The sequence below is a fragment of the Photinus pyralis genome, unplaced genomic scaffold (genome assembly GCF_008802855.1).
Source record: "Photinus pyralis isolate 1611_PpyrPB1 unplaced genomic scaffold, Ppyr1.3 Ppyr1.4_LG8, whole genome shotgun sequence".
In the NCBI taxonomy this organism is placed as follows: domain Eukaryota; kingdom Metazoa; phylum Arthropoda; class Insecta; order Coleoptera; family Lampyridae; genus Photinus; species Photinus pyralis.
The window spans coordinates 11,577,977-11,598,156 of NW_022170819.1; the positions used below are offsets into that span (position 1 = coordinate 11,577,977).

General features: G+C 35.6%; 2 protein-coding genes across 3 annotated transcripts in view; one reads left to right on the forward strand and one right to left on the reverse strand.

Annotated features, from left to right (window-relative positions):
• LOC116178003 (SH2 domain-containing protein 4B-like) overlaps positions 1 to 15,287 on the reverse strand; it is a 59,054-nt gene extending 43,767 nt beyond the window's left edge. Inside the window, exon 1 of the mRNA XM_031497231.1 lies at positions 15,106 to 15,287. The gene's annotated coding sequence lies outside the window, so the exon portion shown is untranslated. The remainder of the gene's footprint in view (positions 1 to 15,105) is intronic.
• Positions 15,288 to 15,497: 210 nt separating this feature from the next.
• On the forward strand, positions 15,498 to 19,007 carry LOC116178004 (probable bifunctional methylenetetrahydrofolate dehydrogenase/cyclohydrolase 2). 2 transcript variants are annotated; one of them, XM_031497232.1, is made up of 7 exons: positions 15,878 to 15,962; positions 16,010 to 16,066; positions 17,628 to 17,815; positions 18,014 to 18,284; positions 18,332 to 18,537; positions 18,584 to 18,706; positions 18,756 to 19,007. In XM_031497232.1, exons 1-7 carry the CDS (start codon positions 15,955 to 15,957, stop codon positions 18,866 to 18,868), a joined length of 966 nt encoding a protein of 321 aa, XP_031353092.1. In that variant the 5' UTR covers positions 15,878 to 15,954; the 3' UTR covers positions 18,869 to 19,007. The 2 variants fall into 2 exon arrangements, with proteins under 2 accessions (XP_031353093.1, XP_031353092.1); XM_031497233.1 differs by lacking the exons at positions 15,878 to 15,962; positions 16,010 to 16,066 and adding an exon at positions 15,498 to 15,655.
• The last annotated feature ends 1,173 nt before the right edge of the window (positions 19,008 to 20,180 follow it).

The following is a 20,180-nucleotide window of genomic DNA, read 5'->3' on the forward strand; positions in this document are numbered from 1 at the left end:
AATAACATGAGATCATTTCAGTATCGTGGTATATATTGGTCATATGTAGGATTTGATTTATTCTTTTATTTTATTGGTAGTGCAGAAATAAAGAAAAGGAGTTGACAAGTGGAGATGGTCGTGTTTCATTAATAAGGAGTCATTTTGTGGGTGGTAGTTAATGAGAAAGCATGGTAGGGATGCTTACAGGGAGATTTTTGGGATGCATTCGGTGCTGAGCTACGGAGGTATTAACCGTAGAATTACGAGTAAACATTTTAATTTGGATATAACGTTAGCCCTCAGGAATTAAAGCATGATTCAGTTTTGAATTCTTTTCGTGAACGCGCGCAAGAAAACAACTTTTTTCGTTAGCGCAGGATACATTCGCCCAGTAATCTATGAAAAAACGAAACCTTTACATATGAACGTTATTGGTTTGGATTATTAGGGAAACAGTGACAGTATGAAAACGATTTTCACTACTAAGCAAGTGTATTGACGAATTTTCCTGGCCATATAGTAGGCAATAAAAAAACCATTAGCGATTCAATATCGGAAAAAATTCTATTGCGTTTTCTATCTCCGCGGGAATTTAAAGACATTTTGACAGCTATCCAAATTACACCCACACTCCATTTGACCTAGGCTAATCTAAGAAGTATCCATTTCACAGAGGAAACCGATTTAATTTTCTATGCGACGGGCAGCATTTCGCGCATTGAGACTGAAGGTATTTTGACGAGGCGAAGCCGAGTTAAAATATCAGTCAAATGCGCGAAATAATCGCGCTAGCGTTATATACAATATTTTTTCTTTGAAATTGTTAATTAAATTTGCTGTTTAAGTTCAACTTTGTCCCGTGCGCGAAATACTTTTTTTCACTGTTGACGATTTTGCGCACGTTGTCAAGGCAACCTTACTTATTAATTAACCGATTAAAAATCTAGTACTTCGCGTTTCGAAATCCGTCAGAAAATGACAGGTTTTTTTGACAGTTGTAGAAAAAAATTATTTTCTTGTTATATTCAATGTTCCGGAATAGAGGCTATATATAAAAATGTGCAAATTATTGTAACGGGGAGTGGAGTGGTGGCTACCTTCCATGTTGCACTCGAGTCACTTAGCATCCGAAATCATCAAATCAGCTCCATAATAGTTAGGGATTTGACGAAATAAACAAGTTAAACAGTAAAAATTAATGTTGCACTTTCAAAAAAATTACTCCAATGTGCTTTTCACGAATGGCAAACTTCTTCTAATGCTCCGCAAAGAAACCCAATTATTACTGTCAAAGGTTTCCAAGCGCAATTGGTCCTTTTCTCCTTAAGCTAACAGCTCTCTGAACATAAAATCCCACCTAGTGCTGTCCCTTGACATGGTTGTGAGGCTCGAGTGTGTAGCAGCTCTTTTTTAAAAGCCATACACTTGAGAGTCAAAATGTAACGGGAGGGGGAGTCGATGTATGGAAATATCGAAATCTTATCTTGTTACTCTCGCAGGGTTAAACCACTCCTTAACCTAGAAAAACTTATTCCATTGGACCTCCATTAACACAGGATTAATCGATCTGGTCGATAATGAAACTCAAACTGACTGAATGGTTGAGTATATTCAACCCAAAATTATATTATTTCTGGTACTCCACACACGACCTTCTCATCTTGGCCTAACTATGTTGAAAATATTGCACTATTACTTCTAAGGCGTTGGTAAATTTGTGTACTTAAATGGAAGAAGGTCCATTAACTAAACTCTAATATGATATCAAGTAAATAAACCAACTGATTTAGTTCAATTTCTGATTTTCGTGATATTTATGTACTGACCAAACAAACTTCCGCACACGTCATCATTAATGCGATTTTTTATCGTAAGATTTACTTTTAAATGCGTCACTCACAACACTTCCGTACTGACGCAGTTTTTCTGAACTCGATTATTTACATCCTAAGAATCTGAATGGCGAACAGCTTTTGCTTTAATTGCACGTTCTTGTACTTGAGCTTGCACAACTACTCACTTGACACTCTGGTAGTCCAAAACCGAATGCCCTATCACTACCTCTCCCTGACGCGTGCCTACTTTTTTTTAAATTTCTAACACGCCTACAAAATCGATGCTAACAAGTTAGATCGGTTTTAATCATAACAACGTAGGAAGGCCCGTCAGACTGGCACCGATAACTTTCCCCAGGCAATTAACCGGTCAATCCGGAAACCAATTAGGTACTCAAAAAATATAGATCGTTCCTTTTATTAAGAACTCATTGAGTTAAAAGAAATTCTAATTAACAACATTTTGGAATAGCCAGCCTTGTAATGGGACCACTCTCATAATGCTTAACATCCAAAACTGCGCTGCCCTAATTGATTCGAAAAAAATCAACTCCATTACACGGCTCACGGTTTTATAGAGAATTTTCTGAAGCTGAACTGCATTTGATCTGAAGAATATTTAAAGAACCAAGAACTTATTAAAAATGAATAAACATTTTATAAAGATCAGGTAAACTTTGTTAGTTTGTTGTTATATTTCTCTAAGGACCTCTAAACAACTTCCAGAGAGAAGATCTTTGAAGAAGGAATGATGTTATGATTGATCTTGAAAAATGTGAGGAATGTTTTAAGATTCACACTTATGTTAATGTCCCTGAAGAATTTCAACACAGACTGTATTATTGTCTGTGCACTAGTGGAGACCATTTTGAGCATTTAATCAACTTAATTTTATACAATTAAAACGTGAAACGTGCCATTCATTTATTTTATATTTGTCTTGTTTTTTGTTTAATTAATTCATAACCAGACCATTCAAATTTGATTTTCCAAAGAAAGGGCCATTCTCTGTCCTACTTTTCCAATTTGAGCACTATCAATACGGTTAGTTATTGATTGGCCCATCGTTACCATACTCTCCTCGAGTTTTTCTCAATTGCATTTCCAAAGAAGGTTGTCATATGAATGCAATATTCTCGAAATTAATTAGCAATAGAATTATAATTAACGACTTCCTAAAATGGCGTGACTTAACTATTACAATGCAAGACTCGTCCAGTTAGACGACGATTCAATGAAATATTTATAAAAATAACAAAGGTCCGCTATTGGCGCCCTGCGTCGCGCCTTAATTAAATTTGTAAAATCAGTTACAGTTCATGATATCAACTCAAAAGGCACGGGAACCGCTAATTCGTGTAAATTTTCCAGTTAAAGGTGTTTGCGCACTCGAAATGTGCAGGCTAGGACCCGTTAAAACTATCTCAAACCCATTCATTCGCATGTAAACATCGGCGGACTAATTAAAAAAGCTTTTAAAGTAATTAAAGCAATTTTTCTATTTGAATATGAAGTGCACAGTTAGTAACAATTTTAATAATTAACCCACTTTTGAACTGTTCGTTTAAACGTGCAGCATGGACGAATTGTATTATTGTTGTAAGTATAGATTAGATTGGATGATTCGTGCAAAAAGTGACAAAGAGTCGACAAACTGAAACTTATGTTTATGCAAAAGCCATATAAATCACTGTAAATCTTCTGACAATACTGAATTTAATTTAGACATCAAAAGTACCATGCGTTTAGCTTCTGCCGTCGCGTCGTTTCCATAGAAACGGTATTGTCATATCCCAGTGGCTTGATATGAACAACAGAAGAATATTACATTCTGCCTGTTTGTTCCATGGCATACTTCAAACCAAAACTCCGTCATATTTATTTGAAAAGGTAACATACAGAGCTGACGTCCATAATGTCAATGTTAGAGATCGGTTTTTTATAACTATACCTACTCACAAAACGTCACTATTTAAACGCTCCTTCAGTTACAATATTGCAAAGACGTATAATGAATTACCATCTCATTTAAAACATTTATCCGAAAGTCTTTTTAAAAAACGCTTGCGCCTCATACTCCTTGCAAGACAGCATTAAGTTCCATCGTTAATATCATTATTGCTATAATTTTTTTTTTTTTTTACATTTTTTTTTTTCTTCTTTTTAGGTTTTAATTTGTGCCTTCATACTGAATGGTTTTTATTATCATATAGTTTTTTCTTGCTAGGTTTTTTTTATGTCTTGGTCTCTTGTTGTTAATTTCATATGTAGGGGGTTGAGTGGTAGAGCAGACGGAATAACACGGTTTATTCCAGTCTGAACTTCGCCCTATTGAGTCACCCATTATGTAATGTAATGTATAATATCTGTTCTTTGTATGGTGTGTGCTCAATAAATGTCATTGTTATTATTATTATATTATTATATGTTTTAAGCGTCATTTTATACCGTGCTCCGCGTTCCATTTGAAATAAGAATGACAGATGTCATTAGAATGCATAATCATCTGATTTACTTTATCTACCCTTGCGGTTGAAGTGATCACTTTATGTACTCTTACGGTTTACGACTTAACGGCTTACTCATTAAAACCTATTAAAATGTCAATATAACGTCTACTATATATAAAGTTAACTATAAAATAAAGTAAATTAAAATGACGTCAAAAAATGGATCGCGCATGCACAACTTGAAATGACTTGTCAAAAGCATGCGTTGACATAACTTGTTTGTTTAATAAAGGATGATCCAGTATCCCAAAATTGGACGACTCAAGAGGTAGTTTTAGACGCTGTCCAACATTTCCACAACTCCGTATAAAATCGAATTGAAAACGCGCCAAAAAAATGGAATGCGAATGCACAGACCCAATTTTCTTATTTATTGACGGATTTTTCTGAAATGGTATAGGAAGGTGCTTCCTAAACGCACACGCACTAAAAGGCGCGAGAACATTATTACGCATGCGCAAATTGACATTTGTTATTTGTGACCCAATTCTTCTGAAATTTCACTTTTTCTATAAAAGCAAATTAAAATCACGTGTCAAAAAAGTGGATTGCGCACACGCACTACATACCTATAACTTTATAACTTTCATAATTGTGAGCCATTCTTTCTAAGGATGCTTCTTATAAAAGCGAACTGATAACGCACAAAATGGATTGTGCTATTCAAATAACGGTTTTTCATTATTTTTGTTAAATGGCTGAATTTGGTTGGCGTAACTAACTTTTTCGGAAAAAAAATTGTTAATTGAAACAGGGGACATTTAAGGATGGGGAAGATCCCTGATCGTTTTATAAATCATAGGACAATTTTGGGCACCGCATATTTTATTACTCATAGTGATATATGTCAATATTTTGGTAGCGTGTATTTATTTGCCATCAGAGTGATTGAAGGCAAAGAAAAAATATAAGGTAAATGAATAGTTTGGTCGGGTATTAAAAATGTGGCTAAATCGGCATAGATCCAGAATAAGCCAATATTTAAAAACACCTGGTTCGTAGCGTGATAGCTTTACTGATAGCGAAGTTCCAAGTAATGCACGATGTTATGTAATTCAGATGTCCCTTAAACAAATTACGCCGAGGATTCTGGAAAAAAACGCGGCGTAATTTGTAAAGGGACATTGGAACCGTTCCCAGGCGGATCCATCAGAAAACAACGCGCAACAGTTATTAATTTCGCGTTATCGCCCGTCAGACGGTCGCCTTGACCTAAAAAAAGCCTAAAATAGCCAAATGTTGCAGAAACCAGCCCTCTAATGGAACCACCCTGTCTATCTCATAATAGAACCCTAAATAAATTACACTCTAAAGCATTAATTAGGGAAAACTACTCATTCCAAACAAGAAAATCTAATAATACGCGTCTACACCTGTGTCCTATTATAGTCCAATCGGTTCAGCTGTTTAGCCGGAAATGAGAGAGTGGCACGTGCGAAAGCTCGATTCTGCCCAGCTCTTCCTTTTATATCTAAGAATATGTGTACAAAATTTGGTTCCAATCGGATCAACCGTTGGACCGGAAATTGGAGTACCTACAGATAGACAGAGAAAGTAACAGACCGATCCACATCATAAAGATTTTGTTTGATTCCGATTCCGGGTGCTTCAAAACGTGTATTTCCGTCAAAAAAGTAGGTCATTTTTTACCCCAATGCAATACCTCCCTTACTAACGTTCTTGAATACCATTCAAAGCCATCCAAGGGGACATTATATTAATGAAAGTTATTGAATAACTTAAAAGATCAAAAATATATAGGTGGTCCCATTTAAAGAAACAGGAATACACATGAAATTTCGTACCTATATAGAAAACACCCTGTAGATATTTTTTTTAATATTGGATGGATTCGAAACCATGATCATCCGACTGACTAAAATCGAAATGAAAGACACGATGCTTGAAATCAAATTTGAAACAGTAATTTAACGATAAACTTAACGACAGAAAGACTCGAAAATGCGAGATTTCAAAATACAAGGCATGAGTACCGTTTATAGGCTGACAACACGTCGAAAAATAATGCAGCCATTTTGCAATAGTTCAACAGTAACATGAATCGAAGATTGTCTTGATTTAGCTTTGCTAATTCTGATGTTTCATACAGTTTCATTGATGATGCAAGTTCATGTTTTTCCCGCTTCTTGTTGATGCGGGAGCTTTCGACTTGGATACATCACAGTACTTTTGAAACTACATATAACCACAGATTAACTACAATCTGTGCTATAACTTTTCGTTGGTTTTACGCATTAAAAAAGATTTACAATTTGGAACCAAATACATACAGGATTAATTACACCCTGTGTAATTAAAAATATGTTTAAATAATACAGAATTTTCTATCGTGTTATCATACAAAAGTACAGGGTGTTTTTTTGGGAGCTTTAGTTAAACGTTTCTGGGAAAGTAAAATAGGTAGGTTTTTGAAAATTTGTACTTAGGAGTTACTCTGAAGGCCGAATCGATGTAAAATATTTTCAAAATGGCCACACTTCCGGAAACACCGGAAGTAGATAGTAACTTCGTTATTTTAAATGGCAACCCCTATTTTTTATTGCATTTTTTGGATTTTACATGAAATTTCGGTTCTTTTGAAACCCCATCTGCCATTTATGGTTTTTAAGTTATTTTGACTTTAAGAAAAAAAATGACGGATGCAGATGGTAACTTGATAATTGATTACTTGAAAACGGTCGTAGTCATGGTAAACTATTTTTATCAGTGCATAGAGAATGAATAGGGCTTTCTTTTAATGCATTTAAAAAAACGTTAAGTTGCGTACGACCCCCCCTATCCAAATTTATGAAACTTCAAAGACTAAAAACCCAGTTTTTTTTATGGAATGACCATTTTCTTACTATTGCATGAGATAAAGAAACGAAATAGGCATATTTTGACAATACATGTTCCTATATAGCTATCTTTAACAGTTTCTGACTTATTCCCATTTTATTGAATTGACACTATTTTATTCGGATTTTCTTTTTAGTAGTCGGCCATGATTCTATAACAACTGAATTTTAAACAAATCTAGTGACACTAATCCGTCACCTACTGTTATAGGTTAACATAAGTTTTTCAAAAATCGAAAAATGGCTCGCAGTGGTTTCACCTATTTTGGGATTTAATTGTTATTTATGGTGAAATGGACAAAATCGCGGCACGTGGTTGCCGTAGATTCATTCGAACACTGGAACGAAATTGTATGAATTTTGGAAATGTTGTACCCCCAAATGCACTACAAACCGTTGAAGCACAAGTGATACAATGTTCTACAAGAGAATATTTAAGAAAATGAATTGAATTGCAAATGCAAGATTAACAAAATAAATAAAATGCAAAATATAAAAAACTTCGTTGAAACATTCTTGGTATAGAATTGTTGCTAGAACAGATATCGCATTAGGTACCTCTCTGAATTTCCAGACTTATACGGTGTTTAAGAAATTCAGTTGAAGGAATGTTTCCGTCCTATATCCTTAAATGACATTAATGAATTATTTAGACTAAAATCAATGATATTAAAGAATCATGGCCAACTACTAAAAAGAAAATGCGAAAAAAATGGCATCAATTCCGAGATCAATTCAATGAAATGGGAATAAATCAAAACCTGTTAAAAATAGCTGTAGGAACATGTAATATCAAAATATGCCAATTTCGATCCTTTATCTCATGCAATAGTAAGAACATGGTCATTCCATTTAAAAAAACTGAGTTTCTAGTCTTTGGAGTCTCATAAATTTGGATCTCCATAGGTGCGGTAGTACCTTAACTTTTTTTTAAATGCACTAAAAGAAAGCCCTATTCATTCTCTATCCACTGATAAAAATGGGTTGCCATGACTATAACCTTTTTCAAGTAATCAATTATCAAGGTACCATCTGCATTCGCCATTTTTTTTCATAAAGTCAAAAGAACTTAAAAACCATAAATGGCAGATATCGACATGTGGGTATCAAAAGAACTGAAATTTCACGTAGAATCCAAAAATGCAATAAAAAAATAGGGGTTGCCATTTAAAATAACAAAGTTACTAGCTACTTCCGGTGTTTCTGGAAGTGCGGCCATTTTGAAAATAGTTTACATCGATTCGGCCTTCAGAGTAACTGCTAAGTACAAATTTTCAAAAACCGACCTATTTTACTTTCCCAGAAACGTTTAACTAAAGCTCCCAAAAAAACACCCTGTATAATCTCGACCAATCCTACCTTAGAGCCATGTCAGTCCGCGCAATCTGCAATCGTTGATTCAAATACTTACTTGTAGACGCCACAGCTTCTTTCCAAAAATTATGACTGCTGCACCCCTTAAGCTGGTACAGGTTCTAACGTAATAAATACAGAGGCGGATTTAGAGGGGGGCACTAAGGGCACGGGCCCAGGGCGGCAAATTTGGGGGGGGGGGCGGAAAATTGTTTTGATTAATCCAATAAATTGTTGAATAATCAAATAAAAATACTTATTACTTATAAGCATTTTGTTCTGTAGTCGAATAGTCCACGAACCAATAAACTCCCTTAGATTGCGATTTTATTTTTTAGCCATAGGATTTATGAAGTTGTGGGCTATTTTTGTGGTAAGAATGATCTAGGGGCGGCAAGTTTCCCAAAGCCCCTGGGCGGCAAAAGTATAAATCCGCCACTGAATAAATAACGTTAACTTGACTAGTGATCGGAATAAAACTCAATAGCGTTGTTGCCTTCGGTATTAACCTACTATTCCACTGCTTCAATCCCGTAAATTCCAACAATCATTACGGTATTCAATTTAGGTAGGCGAAACTGGGCAAATGCACCGATATCTTCATTCATGCAATTGCGCACTGCAAAAATTAGGATTAGACTTGCGTTTTCAGGTAGGACAAAATTTTGCCGCCGAAGTTTGTATAGGTAATATCTCGGAAGTGCTTTAATTAGTTAGATGCCACGAAAGCGTAACATTTACCTTGAATTTCCAATAAGCGCAGTGAGAGTTTACAGATAACAATCTTCACGTTATATTGTTAATAAATTAAAACCCTCTAGCGAGGGCGTTAAGACATTTTTTGTATCGAATCACGTCGACTTCGTACAAGTAATCGAAATCGTGCATGACTAATTGAAACTAATTGATCCGAATTCGCCTAGCAATTAACGTTTCCCACCTATTTATCAGAATTACCATAATTATAATAGAGATGTTAAACAAGAAATTAATCTTTTTTACATTGCGGTTACAATGATTAATAGTCCTACAAGTAAATCTTCTTTGGTCGCACGACTTTCTCAGCGGGCAAATATTAGTAAACAATAGAAATTAAATTCATCAAGATTATCGGGATGGTAGGTACTTTCTCTCTTATAATTAATTAATTATCACTTTTCACTTAGAAATTATACAAGTTTGCGTTACTTATATATGACAATTGCCGTTATTTTGCTGCGCGCGCTATAATAAGTAGCCGACAGAACAGAATGGCTTTAATTAATGTTATCAACAACCTTGTAGCTACTTGGGTCACGTGAGAACTTTTAGTTATAAAGCAAAGACGGTATTTATAAAAATTTGAGTACAGAGAGCTTTTATGCTTAACTACACTGTACCTTTGAATAAGTAATTTACTTATTCAATGACTGTACTTTACATTGTAATTAATCAGTTTCTGCAGAGTTGTAGGCCGTTGTGCAGTCATTTTTTAGAAAGTGCTGTGTTGCAGAGTTTTTGTATTTTGAATAAATTAAATGGCAAACGAGCTCCTCGATGTGACTATAGCGGATTATATGGCTAAAACTATGCTCATTTGGAAGTCGGTTCATAACTAACCGAGATGTCAAAACAAAAGGGCCTTCCTTATTTTTTGGCCTACATTGCCAATTCACGAACGCCGATCTAAAAATTGGATAAAGAATCCATCTGCAAAATTTCATCGTAATCCGTCCATGGGTTTTCGAGATATCGTGCTAACGGACAGACGCCACTTTCTGCCCTCGTGAAGTTAGTTAGTCCCCAACATCAATACACCCTCTATGGTCAGGCACACTTCGATTTTTCGTTTGTTCACCTTTCTAAGCGCATTGTAACACGTAAATTTCCAAACTCCATCTTTATTCAGCGCACCGCTTTACCGAATAGAGGCGAACTCATTATAGCTGAACACCTAGCGGATTTATGGCCAAAAAAACAGAACAATTGCTTTTTCGAAAATGCGCTGGCGTTCGTTTATTTTCATAGATATAAAAAAAATAGCTTAGTAACTTTTTCTCAGCTTTCTGATGGTACTAAACTAAAATTTTTATAACTTGTGGGTTGCGAGTAAATCACATCAAGTTTATTATTTCTTATGGAAGCCATATTGGATTTCTACGTCACTCGATAGAAGAAAAAATTTCAAAACCAGTGACTTCATGGCAAAAATTCACCGCTGATTGTCACAAGAAATACTAAGTGTTTAGTATCACTGGTTTTGTAATTTTTTTCTCTATCGAGTGACGTATAAATACAAAATGGCTTCCATAAGAAATAATAGAGCACACGTAATAAAAATTTTAACACCACCACAGAGCTCAGAAAAAAATACTAAGAGTTTGTTAAAACTATCTTTTGATATCTATATAAATAAAGGAACGCCAGCGCATTTTCAAAAAAAAACATTTTTCGGGTTTTTGCAATAACTTCGTTAAATTGTAGAGCCACAAGAAACTTTGAATGGGAAGATTAATCAGCACACAATTCTTTGTCCATTTAAGCGACTTTGTATTTGTTATTTCAATTAAAAAAAACTCACCCTGTATAGTGAGACAGGATTTTGTATACGTACGATTTGTCTATTCGTAGTTAGTTAGGGTGGAATTTTCCACAGTTGTATGTATGATTTTATATTTTAACAACTCGCAGGCAGATTGTTTTTAAATTTAATTATGATTCTTGTTATCGGCTTGTGCAACGGGTTGAGGGTTCTGTTTGTCTTATGTGTGTTATGACGTAAAATATCTGTTGAATTCGAGGTTGAATTTGTTCTTATATTGCCATAATCTTTATTAATTAGTAATTGATGATCATTTTTTTAAAGATAGCATAATTGGTTTTCTAGCCCAAATTAAAAGGGGTAAAACCTCATGATTGCTACTAAACCGCTTTCAGAACTGACAGGGCATGCGAATAAAAATTGTTCCCTGTGATTCGATAGAAAGCGATTTAGTGAATTTCGCATGAATGCTTTTTCACAGACCCAACCCCTCTGCTGGAACTTCAAATGGTGAAATGATCAAGCTGAAATGAAAGACGGTCAACAGGCCATAAAATAGAAGCAGGTCATTGGGAAATGAGCTATGATTCAAGATCAGATCCCTTAGGATTAAAGAAGTATTTCTTCGAATTTGTATTTCGTTCAGCAAAGAAAAATATACGTGTACCGCTTCATAGCGAACATGAACGAAAATATGTCTAGCGATAACAATTGATAATACAAAGCGCATTGCGGAAAGCGGGTGCGGTTGCCATGATCTCTTCGGACCTGAAAGTTTCGTTCCGTTTTGTAAAAACTCGAGCACGTGACCAAAACGCAGGTTTGCGATTCGTTTAAAAGGGGACGCGAGGCGAGTTTGTTTCGTTCAGAAAATAAGTCCCTTTTCCATTTTTCCACCGAGCGAGATTTAAATAGGGAGAGAAGTGGGAGAACGGTAATTCTTAGCTAGTTTTCGAGAGTGATAATGTACACTGTTTGTTCGTAAATTTATTTATCGTTAAAAATTCATTCAAGTAGATTTTCACGAACCACCATTTTAAGTGCGCTGAAATCAAATTTTTAGCGAAGTTATAAAAGCAAGCGGGTACCATTTCGTGCACGAGACACTTTATTTCGCTTATGTGTGAATGTTTGCAGTCGAAATTCAAGAACAAAATCGTACAATTATTTGAGTGAAATGTATCAGACTAATAGTGAAGAATTGACATTTCCATCCGTACTATTCATATGCTATTAATTGCATCTTATTAGGCATGTCTAAACCGTTCATCCGATTTCAATGAAACTTCGCGGAATGGTTGGCCGTATGCCCGCGAAAGTTTCTAAGTTAGTAACACACTTTCCTACATTCCCACGGGTACGGGAACACGATTTTGTTTTACAGTCTAAAAGAGACGGCAACGGCATTTAGAACATAGCTTTCTTTGAAGGCGTTAAGTTGTACCCCGAAAGAATTTCCCAACTTTCGGGTTCTATACCCATAAATTCTCATAATGTGTGATGAGCGATAGAAACTCGATCGTAGAAATGTGCAAATTTATCAGTCATTCGTTAATTATATTGAGTTCAAATTCACCATAGGGGTACTTCAAGGAAATTTCTTTTCATTTAACGTTCATTAATCGAATTGAATACATGATCATTTGCACGTAGCCTTTATAATTCACGGAACTTGCTGGTGGCCTGACTGCCTCCAAATAAATGCATCTCCCATCAAAGGTATACAGCCGCTAGGTCCGTTATTTAAGGACATGACAATTAAAATTTAAGCTGTCTTTCATTCCTTTTATTTTTACCTAAAATCGAGGAGAAAATCACTGTAGAATTTTGGTGTACACTACTAGTGTTGTGCAGAATTTTTTAGAATTTCCTAGATTTTTATAGAATCTTATATTTTAAATTTTTTTTAGTAATTCCTAGTATTTTTTAAGAATTTTTTAGAATTTTCTAGAATTTTTTAGAACTTTTCTAGAAATTTTTCCGAAACGCACACAATGTATACAACTTTTAAAATTTTTAGAATGTTCAAAATTAAGAATATTTTAGAATTTTAGTGTACACAAAATTTAAAGTGGTTTACCGTGTACACTACTCTAGCTTTTTGTAGATTTTTTTAAATTTTTTAGAATTCTATTTTCTGAAATTTTTTAGAACTTTTCTTGAATTCTTTTTCAGACGCATATGCACACACTATTATATTATTTTTTGAGAATTTTCTAGAATTTTTTAGAATGTTTTAAAATCTCTTTTAGAATTTTACCATACACAAAATTTGAAGTGGTTTACCCATGGCCTAAAATGAAGTTTTCCGGCCAACGCTCATTACTGTTAATTAAAATTGGAAATTATGCGACCGTCAAGTATTTGTTTGTCCAAACATCCGAGCAGTTAAAGTGAACAAAACTTGGAGTATTTCAGAGAAATTTGTGCTGGTTTAGGGTAGTTGTAAAAAGTTTAGTGCAGCTATCAAGGAGGCCCATTAAGCCTGAATTGTTGGTTCTGTAAACTGCAGGCTATTTTAACCCCAAATACCAGTTCGTGTTTTCGTAACCAATCAGTCCTGAGTACTGCCACTTATCCATGCGTTCGTAGTAGACCGAAAGTTCAGGGCTCGGTCGACGAAAAAGAAGTGCAAATTACCTCACCACATCCAACTGATGAGCAATTGAGGCGCGCACCTTTCGCACCAGATAATTAAAAATAGTAAGTAGCATTTATTCACACTAGATCATATTGAACGTTTTTTTTAGCTTAGCCACTAAGTGAATTTATCTCGGAATTTATAATTGAATATTGTTCAATTATGGACCCGAGTGTCTGTCGAACAATAAATTCCATTATTATTATTATTGAATACACTACAAAATTACTTAGTAGGTAAAGAAAAAAAATAAACAAACAAAAAATCTGTTTCGCTAATTTCAATTTAAGATATACCTGGGAAATAGGTGCGAGAACGCCCCCGATAACAATTCGAAAATAATATGTGGACATATACTGTGCGATCAAAAATGAGTTGCTGTCGAGTCACCTTTGAAACTTTTGTTTACATGGGAAATCGTACTTAACTTGAACTTCCAAAGGCGACTCGACAGCAACTCATTTTTGATCGCCCGTTATTATGATAGTGTTGAACAAAACCAGTTTGTGCCATACCGCATGCATGGTACCTATTTTGCAAGAAATTCTAAATCTTTATCGGGTGCAGAATATTAGTTAAATTAAAAAATTTAAGGGGTGACGTTACACAATATAGATACACGAACTTATTCTCAACGCTAGTTATACAATTCATTATAAAAAAAAGAATAGACTTGTTTGGTGCACTTCTTTGAAAAGAGGATTATATACCGTAAAAAATTTGAAATTTATGTACCGGGCGATCAAAAAAGGATTGACAATCGAGTCGCCTTTGGAAGTTAAATATGATTTCTCAGGTAAACAAAAATTCCAAAGGTGACTCGACAGCAAGTCTTTTTCGATCGCATAGTATTGGAACATCAAGTTATCAGTTGATAGGTACCCCAAATTTTATTAAAACCGGCCCCACCGATTTTGAGATTTTAGCTTTTAAACTCAGAGAACTACTCCCACAGTAATTTTTGTGTCAAACAATAAAATATAAATAAACCGCGTGACGCTTTGTATATAATGCATACATTCATTTGATTACCGTTTATTGAATGGTAACTAGAACCGCTAAACGCCCACCTTCTTGTACCACAGACAGATAACCATTATTCAAATTTATTACTAGCATTTATTTGCTAAACTGGAACAAAATGTCAAAGTAACCGTTCCTCGATTTCAGCACAATGAAGTATACACCAACAGTAGGTATTTATCGTGGTATTTACTGTAAATAGTACAATACAAACCGGTTGAAGTATTCTCCGCAAAAGTTTCAAATCTCTGCAACAGACGGACGGACCGACGCAAAAATCTGTTCCAGGCGAATGTGGTACAAGTAACGATAACAAATTCCCATTCTCATATCAAAAAATTTACATTGAACATAATCAACAAAACTAATCAAAAACGCTCACCTGCTGGTGTTTTTTTGGTAGTCAAAACACTAGAATTGAAATGGTCCCCAATATCACAATTCCAGTGCACACGTAAAAAGCACTAACAGGAGAATATCTTTCCCGAGAACTTGCTCTCAGACGGTGCACCGACGAGTTACTATACTCCACAACAACACAATTACATTCTACACGAAGTCGTGAAAGTATGGTGGTGGTAGTGCCCGCTATTCTTCCATCTCTATTAAACGTTTGAGCAACTGCATTTCATTAGACGATTAGGGCACCCCCGCAATCGTAAAACAAACCACTCGATTAAAGATATCGTAAAGTCATTGTTGCGACACAATTTTACGGTAGGCTTTAGAAATCAATCAATCAATCAAACCCTTATTGGTTCACGTTTTGCACGCCACTGAGACTTATTCGACAAAGACTTGCGCTTCACGTGGAAATTCTCTATTGTTCGCGTTGAAAAACGCACGTGTTCGCGAATGTGACAAATTTTATTTATTTATTTAAATCTGACTTGTAAATCGCTAATTAAAACAAAGTGCTCGGTGTTAAACAGGTAAATATTAATTAACACGTTTCCACGCTACACGTAGAAAAAAAAAGTTAGAATCGCTAATAATTTACAACTTTTTTTTGCCTCTGTTCTATTTGTATAATTTATGTGTAATCGATGACTTCCGTTTAATAATTTGTTATAAATAATTTGTTGTATGTGTCATTCTAGACGCCGTATTGTTAGGCAAAACACTGTACACTTATTTTTCTGTTAATAGTTCCATTGACTTTAGTTCTAATGAGCCAAGGCGTTTAGGTTATGTTTGTGCAACATGAGAAATTTCTGTTTATGAATGAAAAATGCATAGGTAAAGGGTGTAGATGAGGAGAATTGTAATAAAGCACAAATTTGCAGATTTTTAAACATTATCAAGCATTACAGTTACTGCAATAGGATTCAAACATGTAGTAGGTACGATGAGCATTTCTTTAATTTACATTTTTAATTTCAAACCGTTGCTAGGGACATTGTAAGGTTTTCTCATTTGATTCGCGTTTGAGTAAAAATTTTCGAGATGCTAACGACAGAAGGAAACGTGCATAAAAACTTGTAGGTAATAACTAATAAGCAATCATGTATCATGCTCGGGTGGATTAATGATACTGGTAGATTCTACTGTAATTACAATTGTTTCCAAACAACTCGGGTTGAATTGTTGTAAAGCCCCCGTTTGCAAATGTTTAGGGGTGCGGAGAGGTAGGTATTCATGCTGTTATTGTTCCCTCGACTTCCTTTATCAATTGATGTTTTTCCACTGGACACTTAAAATAGACACACTGCATTTGAGCTTCAGTCACTACTTTGGCTTACCAGCAGGGTTGCTAGATGTCTGGCATTCAACCGGAGTTTCAGGTTTTACATCAACATCGTGCTCTCCGGCCATTGAGGGGGGGGGGGTCGCAATGCAGATTTATGTTTCTGATGCAGACGACCATACGCAATCTGGCAACCCTGCTTACCAGTTAGGTACCACATTCTTCGATTACCTTCCTCATTGATTATTTTCCCAATATACAGGATGTCTAAAATTAGCATGGTATCTGACAAGGTGCTCCATAAATGTATCAGACACAACTTTCTTTGGAACAATATTTCATTACAATTACAGTCATTCTACGTTCTACAAATATATTGTAGGTACACTTGTTGTTAAGCATCATGTATATAAAAAACTTTATCGTTTTTGAAAAAATTCAGTTTACACATTTTCAAAATTGCCTCCACATTTCCAAAATATCCACTAGGTGCTTCCAAAACATTTGAGGTCAAATCATATGTGAAAATGTTTTATACCTACTTTTTTGTAATCGTCAACACTTCCTAAGCTTTTTCAACATTAAAAAAATCAAAATGTTTGACCTATTTCCTATTTCCAACATTTCCAAAAATTCGACATTTTAGGATTTTGAATTTTTGATCTTTGATACCCCTCGCGATTGAACCCCGTCTTCCTTTTAATCCGCCAGCTTTCGGACAGATGTCTTTTTAGATCGTCAATTTGGAATGATTAGGTACATCACTTTCGGATGTACTCGTGCCAACCGCCCTTTTGTCTGAATAAATGCAATCAAGCATACGAACCAATTACCTAATACCATAGTAGGTATACTAATCGAAAACCTTCATTGAATTCAAAATGGCCTCCAGATTCCATGAAAAACACAAAAGAAAATAATTCTATTTCCACTATAAACACAATATGATCTCTGATTGCAGTAAGGTTGGCGTACAGATAAAATCAAAAACTTTAAGAGGGGGTCAGTGTGGCGGAATTCACAAGGCATAGTGTGATATTATTACTCGTATAGATCTAGGCGGGTTGAAATAAATATTACACTCCCTGTTGGTGTCTGTGATGTACAACAAAATAAATGCGTTGCGTCGTAAATGTTGTCTATGCCGTTCGTAGCGCAATACGAAATAATGCACTTGAAATTCGGTTCGTTCTGAGAAATACAAAGTATTATTTTAGGAATAAAATGGTTCAGATTATAAACGGACGAAATATTGCAGATGAAATTCAAAATACGCTTCGCTGCGACATAAACGCGTGGGTGAAGACCAGCGGCCGGAAACCTTCTCTGGTTGCCGTCCTGGTCGGAGACGACCCCGCGAGTATAAAATATGTCGAAAAGAAAATGGAAGCAGCGGCATATGTCGGTACGTGCGAATTGAGGCGGTGCTGTAGAATTTGGCAACGTTGCACTAGTTTACCAGCCAGGATCATATAATTCTTGTATAGGTAAATTCGAATATTGTTCATACATGAAAATTCTATCAAGAAATCCGTTTGCAGCGTTGCCAATTTTTCATCAGCACGGCACGGCTTCTAATTAAGTTAGTGGTATTTATTTCTAGGAATTGATAGTAAGATAGAGAAATTGCCAGACACGATTTCCGAAGTAGAGCTAATCTCGAAAATCCAACAATTGAACGGCGATGTGTCCGTCGACGGGATTTTGGTACAGCTTCCCGTACCTCCCCAGATCTCCGAGCGTAACGTGTGCAACGCTGTCGATCCTATTAAGGATGTAGACGGATTTCACTATAGTAACGCGGGAAAGCTGTGCCTGAATATGGAAAGTTTCGTCCCTTGCACAGTTTTGGCTGTAATCGAGGTGTTGAAACGGTACCTATTGATATAATATAAATGAGATAGTTAACGATTATGTCTAGAGCAGGGGTTGAAACGTTCGCAAAAAACGTCGTCGTCGTCGGTAGATCCAAGCATATTGGTTTGCCGCTTTCTGTCATTTTAAATTCCGATGCCCGAAATGAATTGCCAGGTTTGGAAGCGACCGTTACAGTGTGCCATAGAAACACGCCTCCAGAACAGCTTTGCATCTTCACTAAACTAGCAGATATCATCATTAGTGCAACTGGTACTTTCTTGTCTTAGTTTCAATAGTGTAATTCCCGTAATTTTAGGAGTCGTTCATCTTATTAAAGAAGACATGGTGAAACCTGGTGCGTGCGTTATCGATGTGGGCATGACCAGAATAACAACGGCAGAGGGCAAAGTCAGACTGGTGGGCGATGTTGATTTTGACAGTAAGTCTTTCACAAACACGCGAACAATTAATTGAACACGCTTAAACAGATGTTAAGAATGTTGCCGAATGCATTACTCCAGTCCCAGGCGGTGTGGGTCCTGTAACTGTTGCTATGTTAATGAAAAATACATTTAAAGCCGCAAAGATGCATGTTAGTTAATGCTGACTTGGACATCGGAACGTGTAACTAATTCAACTGGTGCTTTATCGTATTATGCCAGTATTACTAATAATTTAAATTCAAAATTTAAAACTTTTAAGTATTATTTTGTAAAACAAAAATTATACTACCAACTGTACCTTGTTTTTTCTTTTACTCCATTGCTTACGCATTATCCGCCATTTAAAATAAAACAACATACTCCCATGTAGTCAGGTTCGACGCCAAAATGATTGTCGAGCCCCACGTTGGGCGCCCAAAATCGAGCAGTGCAAGACATGCGATTTAGTGCACTTTAATTTTGCATCACATCTACAATATACAAAAATTAACAATCCGAGGAAGTAACTCGTTTGAGTTTGAATAATTTAAATCTGAGGTTAATCTAATACAACTTTGATAACTATGCTCCCAACCCAAGTAGTTAGCTCAAATAGATTTAAAAGGAACTCCGCTGCTTTCTCATTTGTGAAAAATAACATTCCGAAGTCTGTGACAAATACATGAAATACATTGTTAATTATCCAGACCTCCAGTGCAGAAGGTATCTAAGGTCCTGGATAGGGTAACCTTAAGAAAAATGAAAATGAAAAAAAACGGTTGTAAAATGCATTGTATTTAAATGTATTTCCAGCGGTGTCTCTATATACGCCAACGGTACTTGTTTGAAGTTTTGAAATCGGGCGTCTCAACTTTTGAAACTCTTGAACCATTTGACTCTTTTTTTAATATCATCTATTGCCTATATGTATCAAAAAGAATTTTAATAGGCCTTTTAGATTAAAATATACAGGGTACTCTATTTTTTAAAAAAATGTGCCAAATTGTTAAGAGAACAGCTTCCTATAGCTCAAACTTTTGTAAGTGTCTTCAAGAAATGGTAAGTCTAGGGAAAGAACGTTCACCCCCAGGTTCTACGCTAACTTCACACTACAAGAACACGGAAATAAAGTCAACCCGGCAACGTTTAAAAATTGCCACCCGAATGACTGTTCTCCTTAAGGTGGGTTCATAGCTCTCCGTTCATCCGTTGCGTCGGTCTGTCAAACGGATAATGCATTTTATTAAGGTTCATAGCAATCCGTCCACATTGTACATTTGCAACGTATAACCATAACCTAAATTTTATTTTGTACTTACTGTGCCCTCCGTGATTTTCAGTATGTAAAAATGGTACGAAAGTAAGAGCACATTGCTATCTGATTATTACCGTGAAGAACGAATAGGCGAACACTGTTAACGTACCAAACATAACCTCACTCTTGTTAAAAACGGAACAACGGAAACGTAAATGTTCAACTTCAACCAACTT